General features: G+C 36.4%; 1 protein-coding gene across 2 annotated transcripts; it reads left to right on the top strand.

The window, feature by feature from the left end:
- The first annotated feature begins 1,070 nt into the window (after positions 1–1,070).
- Positions 1,071–5,618, top strand: LOC102712019 (pentatricopeptide repeat-containing protein At2g29760, chloroplastic-like). Of its 2 annotated transcripts, XM_015840968.2 has the most exons (4): positions 1,071–3,354; positions 3,633–3,780; positions 4,651–4,958; positions 5,392–5,618. In XM_015840968.2, exon 1 carries the CDS (start codon positions 1,071–1,073, stop codon positions 3,048–3,050), a length of 1,980 nt encoding a protein of 659 aa, XP_015696454.1. In that variant the 3' UTR covers positions 3,051–3,354; positions 3,633–3,780; positions 4,651–4,958; positions 5,392–5,618. The 2 variants fall into 2 exon arrangements, with proteins under 2 accessions (XP_015696454.1, XP_006643820.1); XM_006643757.3 differs by lacking the exon at positions 4,651–4,958.
- The last annotated feature ends 10,677 nt before the right edge of the window (positions 5,619–16,295 follow it).

The raw sequence follows: 16,295 nt of genomic DNA, 5'->3' as shown, positions 1-16,295 counted from the left end.
ATGAAACATTTCCATGTCAGTGCCTATGCTCTGATTCTCACTCGACTCAACAAGAACCACCGCACCTTTCATACTATTCTAAAACTGATTATAAACTGTAATGACTTATCAATGATTAAAAATAATTTATGGATTATATATATATGCCTCTAATAATTTAAAAGTAAAAAGATGAAAAACAAAATACGATGAAACTACTCAATTAATCTAAAATGTAAATTTTGGAAGTGGTCTCTAAGCTTTAAAAAGAAAAGTATAAAGCCAATGTCTTATCATGAAAAAACCAAACGACATATTTACAAATGAGAAATAATTATGAATAAAATGTTTATATCCATATTCTTAGCGATCTAAAAACTAAAACTATAAAATAAACTTAGATAAAAAAACTAAAAATAAACTTTAAATTGAAGATAAAAATTTTAATTTTAATTTATAAACATAAGCAGATATGAAAAGACGGGGTTAACCATTTCTGTTGGCAAACGGCCGAGAGAAAAAGAAAACCAGATGTCAGTTGTTTTTTCTGGTAACTCAAAACAGAGGGCATTTATTATACATGTACCATCTTATTATTAGCAATTAACAAAGGGAACAAACATGATGCAAGCTGTGAGAAGCCTGGTGACAAAACAAAAATTCTCTCTGCGTATCCGGGCCATATTCGCCTGTATACGTACAATAATACATACGTGTACGTATGTACGGTGCGACATCGACGTCGCTAGATACTCCAAAGAGTCATGATTATAGCTGTACATACATGTACCGATGTACGTATACCCGTCGGATACTTCAATTTCAAATTCCGTATAATTTTCTTTTTCACCGAGGCGGCTTTGACCGTGTGGTTTGGCTTGCGATTTCCTCCAAAAAAAAAGACAGAAATAAAAACGCGAGCGATTAAGCGAAGGCGAGCGAAGCACTCGCCGTGGAAACTTCATCTTCGCCGGAATTCCGTGGGGATCGGCGGCTGTGCGGTGCGGCAACCACCCCGCGCGCGCGGTTACTCCGTCTCTAGGATGGCGGGGACCGCGATGGGGGAGGAGTGAGGTGGGACGGTGAGGCGGATGGTCCGCGGATTGTCACGTGCCCGCGGCCTGCTCGACGGAATTCCCCACCGGCGGGCGGGTTCGTCCGCATCCGGCCATGGCGCGGAGGACGCTGTTGCGGGCTACGTCCGCATGCTGGCCGGCGGGGTCAGGCCTGACGCGTACACGTTCCCGTCCTTGCTCAAGGCTGTAGCGGCGGCGCGGGGAGCGTCGGCGGCGGCGGTCGGTGGTGCCGTCCACGCGCACGTGGTTAAGTTTGGGATGGAGTCGAACGCCTACGCGGCGAGCTCTCTGGTCGTCATGTACGCGGCCAGGGGCGACGGCGCCGCGGCGCGTGCGGCGCTGGAGGCGTGCCCCGCCTCGGGAGGAGGGGCGTCGGTTCTGTGGAACGCGCTCATCTCCGGCCATAACCGGAGTGGGATGTTCGGGCTGTCGTGCTGCGCCTTCGTGGACATGGTGAGGTCCGGCGCCATGGCCACGGCGATCACCTACGTCTCGTTGCTCTCGGCCTGCGGGAAAGGCAACAACCTGCTTCTGGGAATGCAGGTGCACAAGCGCGTTCTGGAGAGCGGGGTGTTGCCCGAGCTGAGGGTGGAGAACGCGCTGGTTGATATGTACGCCGAGTGCGGCGACATGGATGCAGCCTGGGTGTTGTTTGAGGGCATGAAGGTCAGGAGCATTGCGTCCTGGACGTCGGTAATTTCTGGGCTTGTGAAGTCCGGCCAGGTTGATCAAGCCAGAGACCTGTTTGATCGTATGCCTGAAAGGGACACCGTCGCATGGACTGCCATGATTGATGGTTATGTACAGGCTGGCAGGTTCAGGGAGGCATTGGAGACATTCCGTTACATGCAGTTTTGCAGGGTGAGGGCAGATGAGTTCACCATGGTCAGTGTGGTCACTGCCTGTGCCCAGCTAGGTGCTCTAGAGACAGGGGAATGGGCAAGGATTTACATGAGCAGACATGGGATCAAAATTGATGTTTTCGTTGGAAATGCACTCATAGACATGTATTCAAAGTGCGGGAGCATTGAGCGTGCACTGGATGTATTCAAAGATATGCACAACAGAGATAAGTTTACCTGGACCGCTATTATACTTGGTCTTGCAGTGAATGGCCGTGCTAAGGAGGCTATTAACACGTTCTATAGAATGCTCAGGGCTTTGCAAGCTCCAGATGAGGTGACCTTCATTGGAGTTCTCACTGCCTGTACTCATGCTGGCTTGGTTGACAAAGGGCTAGAGTTCTTCCTCAGCATGACTGAGACCTATAAGATCCCCCCTACTGTGGTGCATTACGGATGCTTAATTGATGTCTTAGGCCGAGCGGGGAAATTAAAAGAAGCATTGGATAAAATAGAAGAAATGCCCATGAAGCCCAACTCCACTATCTGGGCAACCCTTCTGGCAGCCTGTAGGATTCATGGTAATTCAGAAATAGGTGAATTGGCAGCAGAGCATCTACTAGAGTTGGATCCATACAACAGTACGGCATACATCTTGTTGTCCAATATGTATGCAAAATCCAATAGATGGGAAGATGTCCAGCGGATTAGGCAGGCAATAATGGAGAAAGGAATCAAGAAAGAACCTGGTTGCAGTATGATTGAAATAAACGGCATGATTTACGAATTTGTAGCTGCTGATAGATCTCATCCTATGAGTAAAGAAATCTACTCAAAGTTGGAAAAGGTTCTAACTGATCTGAGGAATGCTGGATATGTGCCTGATGTAACTGAGGTCTTTGTTGAAGTTACGGAGGAAGAAAAGCAGAAGGTTATTTACTTTCACAGTGAGAAGTTGGCAATCGCTTTTGCTTTACTCACTTTGGAATCTAATATGACTATCAGAATTGTGAAAAACTTGAGGATGTGTTTGGATTGCCACAATGCAATTAAATTGCTATCCAAATTATATGAAAGAGAGGTCATTGTGAGGGATAGGACACGTTTCCATCATTTTAGACATGGATCCTGTTCTTGTAAAGACTATTGGTAAGTGGTAACACATTATATATGATCCACATGAACAATATCCTGCCAGTCGTACTAGGAGCTGCTACTCATAATAGCATCTATAGGCAAGTGATCACCCAAGTGGCCATTGTCCAACAAGCATTTCAGTTGAAATGTAGTAGTGGCAGCAAACTTTTAGTCCAGGGAATGAAGTTCAAAATGAGATAATATTCTAATCCAGCTTAGCCCATACATGTTGTGCAGCTCATTGAGGCAATATTTTAATATCTTGGTGTAAACCTCTCTGTCACTATGGTTTCACTGGTGAATTTCTCATTGAACGGAAGGTAACTTTACATGTTCTGTTTTATGCCATGCTGATTTTTTTTTCTGGTTAGATAGTACCAAGTGTTTTTTCCCTGCTTTTCTCAAAAAGTTATTTCTTATTTAGACTAATCCGTTGATGATGTTTTCTTATTCAGATTCTTATGAGCTAAAAATTCTAAAAATGATATGCATGTAATATATTTTATATTTTAAAATTCCTACCATGAACATGCTGTACATGATTCACTATGGAAATTGCCAAGATATCTTATATTTGGGAGCTTTTCCTGGTTTGCAGAGATTTTCACAGAAGAATTTCTTACAGCAATCTTAACTCCATCTTCTGATCTGGAGCTAATTTGGTGCACAATTGTGCTATTGAATACTTGATTAAGCAGAGGATGATGTCTGATGGAGTTTTACTGGTTCATTCTTAGAAAAACCAGGTATGCTTTATTTTCTCCAGTCTGCAGATTTCGTATGTTTAATTCCATTTGCTAGGCTGCAATTTTTAAAATGAGAAAGACCGAAAACACGCATTTGAGTTTGATGCTTAATTCATGCTTGCTTGGTAAAGCTTGAAATATCTTGGAAACAATCAATTTCTACTTATCTTGTTTTATAGAATGGAGGTTTGTAAGGATGCATGGTCTTATGCGGCACCCACAGTTGCTAGATAAATACATACTTAAATCATAATAAACTCCTTGGTCCCTGCACTGTACAGTAAAAGAAGAAATTGCGCTTTTTGACCTTACAAAGTAAATAAAAATAACTTTTACCACCATATTTTATCTTCATATATGATAATATTCAGAAAAGTTAAAGAATTATTTAACCACCAAAGTATATGGACTGCCGGGGGATGTTAGAGTATATGGATAGGATCAGATTGTATCCGGTTTGTTATGGTAGGATAGGATTAGTTTCCATCTCTATCTCTCTGAGGTTAATTAAGATCCAATCCATGTAACCTGTATATACTGGCCTCGTGAGGCTCAATACAAGTGCCCCAATATTCGCAGTATTCCCCTCTTCCTTTACTATTCAACACAGGTGCTTTGGGCTACAATTAAATCATTGCAGGGTCGACTTGTACTCCTGTAGTCCTCTTAACTCTGGCCAGTTCGAGCTCATGCTGAAAAAGATAACAATATTAATAAACTTCAGCAACTCCAGTGACGCATGTTTCACTTTCAAGTCATGATCTCATGGCCAAAGTCCTCGTGCATGAAGTTTCTTCCATTCTTTGAGTAATCTGGACTCTGAACAACACAATTGGTCAGATTAACCATAGTTGCTGCCGGATGTGGCAGGTCTATCGCTAGGCGACTGGTGGCTGCAGGCCAAGGCGCAGTGTCGGAAGCGCTACAGGGCCAATATTGACTGTTTAGTTCAGTTGGTGTGCTGGATGACATGGAAGGAAAGGAATGCACGAGTGTTTAATCAACAGCAGAGATTGGTGGCCAAGCTGTTCGGTGACATCAGAGACGAGGTGGAGGTCTGGAAGGTCGCGGGGGTGTTCAAATTGTATCACGAGTAGTTGTTAGGCCGCAGTTTTGGTGTGGGTTCAGGGAAGTCTAGCAGACTAGCCCGCTGTGCTCTTCGACAGCTTCTTGTCGAGGTAAATGTTCAAACCTGTAGATTCTCTAAATCTTAAAATATTTTGGTCGCCTCCTTTTCGGCTGACCCAGGAAAAACAAAAGATTAACCATAGTTGCTAAAATACAGACGTGCAAACAAAAGTATCAAAATCCGGTGAATGAATCTGTGCCTACGAGCTTTTACTTCTTGGCTTTTCATTGTAAGAAACTCCCTGGTTTCTGCAGTCTGCACTGTGTTTTTTAAGAGACTATGACATAACTTTGACCACTACTTTTACATTCATATATTGAGAGAAGTTAAAGAAGTAACTCGGGAACTTGGGCGAGAATGTCAGAAACTGAAGTGATGTTTTAGATCAGGTTTAATCCACAGTCAACAATCATAATTCATACCACAAATGAGCATGGTACAATATACTGATCATTTGTAAAATTATCCCTCTGCATCTGCAGGTTCCTGTAAACCCCCACTACCGGAGCTGGCTTGCTGGTGGGACTGCCAGGCTGCAAATGTAAGTCATGTTATGCCTCTCGATTATTTCTTAGGAGCAAGTCTTTTTAGAACCTGTAGACGCTTTTACTATTCTTCCACCTTACATGATATATACTCATATCTTTTGATGGTTTGGTAGCGCCCCGTACCAATCAATTTAATACTACTGACATTACAACCAGAGTTAGGGAAAATAAACTTGTGATTTAGATCAGTTTAAACTCGTAGGGGGTGATGGTTTGGCTTGACATATTTGGAAATAAAAAATAAGTTGCGAATACAACTTTTATATATGTATTTTTAGCGATCTAAAAGTCAAGGCTAAAAAATAAATTACGATGATAAAACTCTAAATTTAAATTTGAATTCAAATTTAAATTTATAAATATAAGCAGAAGAAAAAAGATAGATAATTAATCATGTATAACAAGTCAAGTTAGGCTAAGTTTTTAGCTTGTTAGCTACTTAATTAGCTTTTCAAACTCTTAACTTTGTACTTAGTTATCTAATTAATTTTAAACTAGTTTGTATTGCAAGTTTTGGGCTAGGTAGTGTCCACTGCTAGGAGGGCAGTCTCTACGAGTGCGAGAGTGTTTCATGTGGCGCAAAGGTAATATACCGACAACGCAGTTCCTAGCATTTCGGAGGCCTTAGGGCTTGATAAAATTTAAGGCCTTTGTTTCGATGCAAGAGTAATATGTTTTATGTAAATAGCAAAGAAGACATTAGACAAATATTAGATAACAAAGAAATTGGAACCAAGCACTTTCAGACTCGAAATTTTCAGCCATACTAATGAGAAGCATAATAATTTACCCAATTTTTACGAACATGTTTTTCAAACTTATATGTATTTTTTAATATATATATATATAACTTTTTTCAAAATATCAAATAAATTCACGGTTGAAGTTTACAATAACTAACCCATAATTAGTTATATACTAATGAACTACCTCATTTCGTGCGTGTCGTGACAAAATTCCACAACCCTTCCCATTCGAACGGGTCTTTAATTGAGTTGGAGAGTACTATAGACGTCAGATATATAAATATACACGGCCTAGTACGCGCTGCTGCTGTTCAAGATCCAGGTGATTAACGGGAACTTTCTCACCGACCAAGTAGTGCCTGGTACATACGACGATGCTTAATTATTAACTTATGGCAAGTAAAAACAGTCAATGGCAGCCACATCACTACCTAGCAGATCTGCTTGCCTCCTAAACTTGTGCCAGCTCATACGTGTTCCGATTAATCCCAATTTGCCGCCCATCTGATAAGGGCACGTACAAATAGATCTCATTATCGTCTTTTATCGCTTCATGCTCGCTGACGTGGAAGAAAGAAGATAGAGATTAAAAAGTGGCTGTTTGGTATGGAACCAGCAAAACATCAACTCTTGGCGCATAAAACGAGAAGACAACTAGAAAATCTGCTTTGTGTGTGTGCTGACTCTAATTAGAGGCGCTAATCGGATGGAATGCGAACGGGAAATTAATTAAAATAAACAATTAAATTATTGTGTCAGTTTATTATAATCTAGAGGTTTGATTACTATAACATGATAAACTACTCCAATGATGTTTTTTTAGATTATTGAGTGGCTAAAAATCCGCTATCTTTAGGTACTTTAAATTAATTACTTATCTTACCACGTATTACCTACTTTAGTTTATAATAATTTAGCTTCCGGTGATCTGGCTTTAAGTGAAAACAAACATGCTATTAGTTTTTTGAGTTTTAAGTTTTAAGAATAATTTGGTGAATACAACACATCCAATCCAAATTTTGTGTCCTAAAAACTTCTCTCCAGTAGTCTCGTCCGGAGGAAAGCCATCATAGGGAAGAAACCTAGTTGTTTAGTGATAACTCTATGTGCATGCCCAACTTCTTAACCATAGGAGGACAAAGAATTAATGCCTATCCTAATACACGGTGTTGCCTGTTTAATTCATTTTGGAAGGTTTTTCAAATACACTGCTTCGATGAAAATACCATCGAGACTTTCTCTATCCGCCTTGCTGACCGACCTGTTAGAAGACCTCTGTCCACTAGTTAACACTGATTTTAATTAGATTGTGCTCGTTGTGTAGAGGGTTATTGTTGCCCAAAATCACCACCATTGTCCACACTTCTCTCGCAAAAACACACTCCAAGATGAGGTTTGTTGTCGTTTCTTGATGAGTTATTGTTTTAGTTTTTAAAAGAAAATATAAACAACATATTTACAAACAGAAAAATAATTTATAAATAAAACTTTTATATACGTATTCATAGTGATCTAAAAGTCAAGATTGTAAAATAAATTTCGGTAAAAAAAGCCATTAAAATTAACTCTAAATTTAAGGTTGATCGAAAATTTAAATTTTGGCATGTAAACATAAGCAAAAGCCAAAAAATAAAGGTGGTGCCAATCACGTACTACTAGAATACAAGTTAGGTTGTGTGCATATCCTCGAATGGCTAGATTGTCCGTCATTAGGATCCTTTGTTGAATCATCAACCATACAAAGATCCTTTGTTGAATCATCAACCATACAAGGAATTTATACTTGTTATCAGTTTATCAAATTGTACTTGAAGGGGGGCGGCCAAGTGTTTTCCCCTCGAATTGAATATCATGTGTTGCTTTCACCGCGCATGCATCTAAACTCGTCCAACACCACGTACGTTGTGTTCTTTCTTTTTCCGAAAGATGGAAGATTCTTTTAATTTTAGTGATGAAACGGCGATGGAATTAAATATTAGAAAAGTCGACATTACTTTTAAAATATGATAGGATGAACTTATATATATGTGTGTGTGTATATATGTATATATTAAAAGTATTTTTTAGTATTTTAGGAAACATGTGCATAAAAGTTACGAGAAAAATGCTAAGAATAAGTTGGACTGAAGAACGGAGCCACTGCCAGAGACGTCCGGTTGTGATGCCACCTAGGAGACCATATATAAGGTGCCAAAAACCCATAATAAAATTAAATTAAGATAAGTGCTTCTTTGTTTCATGCAGAATATATAAAATTCAAAATTACCATTACCGGAATATGTATAGTCCGCAGCATTGCAAGCAGGGCCTAGTCTTAAGGGAGGAAAATTAAAACGAAAAGCGATTGATTTGTGACAGCCGTCCCGTTTTCCTAAACCCATCCGTTGGGCATTTTGTAAACTGCGTTTGCACGGCTAATGGAAAAACGTAAAAAATGTGATATTGACTCCTTAGATTTACATGAATGTCTCTGAAAGATTCCTGGAAATGTCGTGGACTGCAGGCTCACTACGCATACTGATCAAACACCCTAATATTTTTGTTTTTCTTATGCTTATCAGTCAAAATTTAAATTTTTAATTATAGATTTGAGGTTGATTTTAAAGTTTTTTATTGTAGTTTATTTTTTAAATCACGAAAAACATGTATATAAAATTTTTATTCATAAATCATTTTTTATTTACAAATATACCGTTTGGTCTTTTTCTTCAAAAATCCAAACAATCATCCCCCAACATTTTGCATCAAATAATTCAACAGCCTCTCATAGTCATCTAGTCTAATGATCATCTATCATCTGGTACTTAGCGCCTTGACGAGCGAATCAGGAGGATACGGTACGTCATGACTGTACCTGATTTATTCACAGCATAATTAATTGCACTGACAGTGATATATTATCTCGTCCTGTTTAAAGACTTTTAGAAAGCAAAATGTACCACATAAATATCTTGGAAATGCTATGACTTTTCTTATTAACAAACCAAATGTACTTTGTACGATTATGCCTAGATAATAATACTACTATGCAAGTACTGTTATCGAAAGATAAACTAGATATTTTAGCTACTGATTCAGGCATTAGCAGTCCACAGTTGCTAGATTTTGGGACCAATTAAGACCTTTTTTTTTTTTGTGGAGGACGGACGAGATCAGCCTGAAGACTTTTACTATTGAGTGCTATGTGGGAGCAACTGTAAGGTCCAGGAGGTATATGAATGAAGATCGAATTATGGATTCAAAATGTTGTCGAATTGGGTGGGATAAAATCATAGAGGTTTGAATTATTATGATGCTGAAACATAGTCTAGAATAGGGTTTATATAGGGTAGATATAGGGGACATGTTATAGCTAAGTTGCAGCAGTGGTGCTTCTCTACATGTTATAGTCATTCCTCATTCGTAAGGAAGGGAGTGCGCTTTTTAACATATTTAATTTTTCAATTTTAAAACTAACATCCATCATAATTTATTTCAGATCTAAATATTTTAACGCTACTCCGTAAAGACCAACCAAATAATAGTACCCTATCATAAAAGTTAGTGTGACAATGTTGTTCTGTCGTGTCATAAAAGAGTGGGTGTGAGTCGTGTGACAATGTTATTTTGTCAAACAAAAATAAATTAGGTTGAAGTTTAGCTTTTTTTAAAAAAAATACTGAAAGATAAAAACGTTCAAAGAATGAAAAAAAATCTTCAATATAGGGAACCGCTGCAGATGCTCTTCTCAAAGCAAAATACAACGGAAATATCTTGTAAAGGCTACAATTTTTCTTATACCACAGCTACTGTACTTAATAAGTATTCCCTCCGTTTTACAATATAAGACTTTTTAGTATTGCTTAGATTCATATGGATGCTAATGAATCCAGACATATAAATAAATTATATATATTCATCAATTAATAAATTTAGATAAAGCTAAAAAGTCTTACAATATAAAAACTGATAAAAACGGAGGTAGCGGTACTGTTCTGTTATACAAGTACTGCTATCAACAAAAACCAGATACTTTAGCTACTGATTCTCAGGTACTACAATCCATGGCTCCACCGCTTCATCCTTTTATGTGCCTAAGGAGCTGCATGCAATAAGAATATTTTGTGTTTGTTCCGGGCTTCTTCAGATCACATAAAATTTATTGGAATTTTAGAGAATAATATTTAATTCCTTAATTTTTTTCTCCGAAAATCCTTCGAACCGAAGAAACCTCCAGGTTTTTGGAGCTGTCCCTTTCATTACCAGAGAGTTTAACATATGTTTCCAAGCCTTCTAATGCAATTATTTGTTTTATTGCCAGAGTTGTTATGCAATAACTCCGTAAACCACACTGATTTTCTGAACCGCCGCTAGAATAAATTATTGAGTATAACGATACCTCGAAGCAAGTTCAATAGTATAACCAATTAATCTATAGTACATCTAATAGCGCATCTAATATCTAACTTATACAATAGCTACCTATAAAACATATACTATCATGTTTTACATGTCATACACACATTATGTATTGAAGTACGTCCTACAGCTAACTACAAATTAGTAGCCCACTTATCTTCTCTCCTCTCTTACCTTCTTAAATATGTTTATAGCTGGCTTATAGCCTGCTATTGTACCTGCTCTTACTGAATCGTGTGGGATGGAATCATAAAACTTTGAATTATCATGATTTTGAAACGGCCTTTAGAATAGAGTTTGTAGGCAAAAGAGAAGCGCAACGGGAGAAAAAGGAAATATAGGAACATGTTTTAGGGAAAATGGAGCGGCGGTGCTTCTCTATATGCTCAAATAATGGATGCAGCGGATACTCCCTCCGATTTTTCATATTTGGCATCATTGATTTTTAATCATATATTTAATTATTTGTTTTATTTAAATCTTTTACAAATATAAACAAATATAAATCATGCTATAGTTTACATAATGATAAAATAAATTATAAAAAATAAAAAATATTTATTCTTTTTAATAATATGAGCATTCAAACATTACGTTTAAAATCAACTGCGTCAATATAAAAAATCAGAGAAATTAATCACATATAGGGATATAATATAATAAAACTGTTGGTAATGTTTTCACAAAAGCAAAATACTATCACACCGTCTTTTCGCTTTTGCTTATATTTATAAGCTAAATTTTAAAATTTTAACTTTAAATTTGGAGTTAAACTTAAGGTTTTTTATTATTGTTTATTTTTCATCCTTGGTTTTTATTCCCTCCGTTCTACGTTATATAAGACTTTTTGGTCTCGTCATGTACTAATAAACCTATACACATATAAAAAATATATACACGGATAAATCATGGTTATAGTTTTGTTCGCAAATTATTTTCTATTTACAAATATACTGTTTGTTTTTTATAAAAAAAGCAAAAGGATGGATATTTATGCAAATATCTTGTAAAGGCTACATCTTTTCTTATAACACAACAACTGTACTTGCTTAGTACGGTTTTATTATGCCTTAGACAATAACTGGGTGATATTTTGGCATATTGAGAGAAAAAACAAATAGCATATTCACAAATGAAAAATAATTCATAAATAAAAAATTATATATGTGATCTTGATGATTTAAAAAAAAACAAGGCTGAAAAATAAAATACGAAAAAATACCCAAAATATATGGCTAAAAATTTAAATTTTGATTTATAAGCAGAAGCAAAAAGATGGAGGTGACATTGCAAGTACTATTCTCCACTAAAGCCAGATAGTTTAGCTACTGATTCAAGTACTGAATGACGGCACAAACAACTGCAATCCATGGCTCCATCCTTTCAAGTGTCTAAGTAAACACATATCACAATAACAGTATTTTGTGTTTTTTTTTCCAATTTTTTGGAGTTGCCTGCTTCCTGACTAAAGAGCTTACCACAATAAGGCAATTATTTGTATTATTGCCAGAGTTGTTATGTCATAATTTCATACGTCACACTCAGTCTTTTTTAGACCTTCAGTAAGGTGTGGCCAACAAAGCATTTGGCCAAGTTTCGTCCTATCACTAGCAAATGGTGACCGGCAACTCCAGCTAGCTGCCGTCGCAAGACTGCAATCGGCAGGATTCGAACAGAAAACCCCAAATATGCAGCATTCAGTTACCATAAATATATGTTCCATCTTTTTATTAAAGGATTTAAGAAAAAACCTCACCGGCCACAGAAAAAAAAACATGTGTAGCTGAGAGCATGAAAAGGGGCTCCTGTGTTGTCAATTTTAGAGGTCAGTTGTCCATTTGCCTTTCGTGTCCTCGTGTACTTCTTTTGTCCTAAAATATTGTCACTTTTAAAATTCTGTTAAATCAAATATTTTAAAATTTAACTATTAATTACTAGATTTACCATTGAATAAACTATCATAATATTCAACTATATTTATTTAAAACAAATTATTTTTAAATATCGTTGGTCAATATAAGTATCTTGAAAACTACGTTAAGATCAGATCAAAAGGTAATTATATTTTAGAATAGATGGAGCAGAAATTATCAATTTATGATCCTTAATCGGCCCTTCAGAAACCAAAATGCTACCAGAGAAGGAAGAGAGGATGTGGTCTTGAGGCCATCAAATAAAATGGTAAGAACCTCCATATGATGTAGATTTGTGGGAGGTGAAGTCCCTAGCAGGAGTTGATCATTTCTTGGGTGCTTTTTTTTTTTCCGTTGAGTGTAACAACACGTTCCTGATTAGTTGGTTTCAATGACGCTCCAGGGTGTAGAAAAATACTTTCCGGTTTTGCAAAAAAAAAAAGGGAAGGATAATTTTTGGGCCTCTGCACAAACTTGCAACCATTTTATGCCATGATTTAAACATGTTGGATAAAGTCGGACAGCCGTACGTGACTCCATCATCCTATTTTAAAATGTGCAGAAAATATTTGATGTTATTCACATCCGGCTATATAGAACTTAGGTGAATAAAAGAAAAGCAATGCATGTATCGATCCTGCGAAGCAAGAACCTCATTCAAAGTGCCATAAATAAATTCTACTACATCTGATTTTTAATAGACAACGTCATCACTTATCATTTATCCTATTAAAAAATCTATGTAAATAATAATCATGTAAATTTTTAAATAATAGAAATGGTTAAACATGTGACTAAAAGTCAATGATAAAAGCCGGAAAAAGTATTTAAAACAGTGAAAACTGACGCTAACATGGTTTGGCTTTACTGAAAGTAGGTAAAGCAACAATCCAAATGTTTGCCATAAAACATTCTCTCGAAAGAATTTGACATAGGCAACAAACAAAACATATTTTACCCATCTATGTCTTATCAAAGTTTGATAATGACAAAATTTGGCATTTGTGTTTACCAATTACGTCTACTAGTCGTCAATTGTATCCATGGGCTATTGTTATTGGCATTATAAATATTAAATCTTGAACCATAAGCCAAATATGTAATCAATTTTTTTATAAAATTGTTCCAAAGGAAATTAATTTTGGTTTGGAAAAGAATAGCATTTGAACTGTCGGATCCATGAAAGGGCGATTGGAGCAGCTTCCGTTTGCTACTGGCAATGAATATCACCTTAACTGAGCACTTGAGCAGTATAAAATTAAAGGACGATAAGAGCAGCATCCTTTTGGTGGATGAAGTCTCCATCAAGTATGCTTAATGAGATATAATCGGCTTAAATCACGATGAGATAGGTGGATGCAACATAGATTACATGGACATTAATGGGTGCAAGATATTTAATAGAGATTGGTTTTTTTATGATCTATAGTCATGACAACATGAGCAATTTGATTAACATGCTGTCAATAAAAAATGATTGATAACACAGGAGTTCACATAGATGTTTTTTCCATGGGGATATTCTTGCATGTCACAGGTATATTGATAATTTTTTTTATGCGATAGATCAATTCTATGCTATATCATTGTAATAAATATGCGATTTTAAATTTCACTTCTGTAAATAGTAAAAAAAAACTATAGTTAGCATGTATATATGATGTTCGTAAGTATATTTGTTTTTTTAATTTGTATAGATTAATTTTAATTTAGTTTCTTGTAGAGTAATATATCACATATTAACTTATTTTGTTGATATTTTAACTATTCAGATGATACGAATAGAATAAGAACATTTCTCATGAGTAAGAGAAGTTCTAAGAGTTCTAAAAAGCCCGAAGCAAACCATCGACATAAGCTTTCAATTTTTTTTCTAAAAAAAACTTAACATAAGCTTTCAATTTGCTTCCTCAGTTCATTTATAATCGTCATGAAGCATTATTAATATTTAAATTTTGGTCATTCTTTTTTATAAAAATATAAGTAATTCAAAGATGTCATATTAGGCCTATCCATAGACGCTACCCAGCTACTGTGGGAAGCCAACACACATTTCTTTTACCTAGCTGCAACCACGGCAAGCGTTGCTGAACCGCCTCATTATTAAAGTGTGCTATATAACAAATATAATTAGTAAACTTTAATCTACGTAACCTATAAGTACTACTAGTCTACTACTGATGTACGATAATATATAAACTAGGCACTGGATGCGATGTATGTTACTACCGTAAATCCGAGTATGTGTTATATCTTGTAGTAATAGGTCATTATATTTTAGAATGGAGAAAATAGTGATTAAAATTACAACAATACTTCCACCATTTTATATTGTCCTATATTTTGACTCTATCTTGATTTATCCACGAATACATTTTATATGCATGAGCAGATTCATTATCATTTATATTAATCCAAAAATAATTAAATTGTATAATCGCTTTGGTAAAAAATATATATATATATTTATCGTTCCAAACAAGACCGGGTCGAATTTATAAAATTTTGATAAGCAATTTTTTTGTTAAAAAATTATAAAATATAATAGGTTTATGATATTACGAAAATAGTTCTCAAGAAGAATCTATGTGTATTACTTATCTTATTAAGAAATTATCAATAATCAAAATATTACGAAATTGACCAAATATTACAATAAATAATAAATATTTTTAACACCGAGAGTAATGGTGGACGATACATGCGACGGTGACAATTACTCGTTCGTTGGCGTCCGCAGGAGCGGAGAGAGGCGGCGTACACTATTTTGGACGAGAAACGGAGAGCCACAAGTGGCGCTGGTGTCCTTTCCGCCGAGCGGCGTGGCGGCGCCCTGCGACGCTGGATGCCTGGGTGGCCGGGAGAGGACGACGCATCGGTCGGTCCACGTCCCCAGGCTGAGGTGGGCCCCACCGCCCCGCCACCGGAGGCGCTGACCTTTCAGCCCTGCGGAGCCGCCAAGTCTGAGGCAGTGCCACTAGTGCATCGCATGGGCCCCGGAGCGTATCTCCGGTGGGTCCCACCGGGACAGGGGTCTACTTGTTAGATTGTGACGCTGCACACGGAGAAAAATGGAATTTACTTTTCGAACTTGGCTAAACTAGTTCTTTGATTTTTCTTTTTTAAACAAATTAACCCTTTTATCTTATAGATCCAACTTTTTGATATTAGGTCATATTTTCTCTTTTTAAACAAAAAATACAAACAACATATTTACAAACAAAATATTTTACGAATAAAATTTTTATATAAGTGCCCGTGACGATCTAAAAGTTAAGGATAAAAAATAAATTATGATTAAATAATTTTAAAATCTATTTTAATTTTAAGGTTAAGATTCTAAATTTTAACTTATAAGTATACAAACAAAAATCTAAATGTTAAGGGTGTTAAACTTTTAAACAACCCACAACATTGTCAACCACGAGTTGGCGTGACCGGTGACCTCCAGGTCTGACCGCACATGTTAGACAAACGTGAGAAGGTTATGCCACCTTGTTAATGGCATGTTTAGTTTTAAAAAACATAATATATAATCTTTTGATACATAAATAGTGTATTAAATATTGATGAAAAATAAAAACTAATTGCATGGTTAGAGAAAAATCGTGAGGCGAATCTTCTAAGTCTAATTAATCCATGATTAACCATAAGTGCTACAATACCCACATGTACTAATAACAAGTTAATTAGTCTCAAAAAATTCATCTCTCGGTTTTTCAGCCGAGCTATGAAATTTTTTTTATTCATATTCAAAAAACTCTTTCAATATCCAGTCAAA

This window comes from Oryza brachyantha, chromosome 1 (assembly GCF_000231095.2).
Source record: "Oryza brachyantha chromosome 1, ObraRS2, whole genome shotgun sequence".
Classification (NCBI taxonomy): domain Eukaryota; kingdom Viridiplantae; phylum Streptophyta; class Magnoliopsida; order Poales; family Poaceae; genus Oryza; species Oryza brachyantha.
This window is presented reverse-complemented; position numbering and strand designations above follow the sequence as displayed.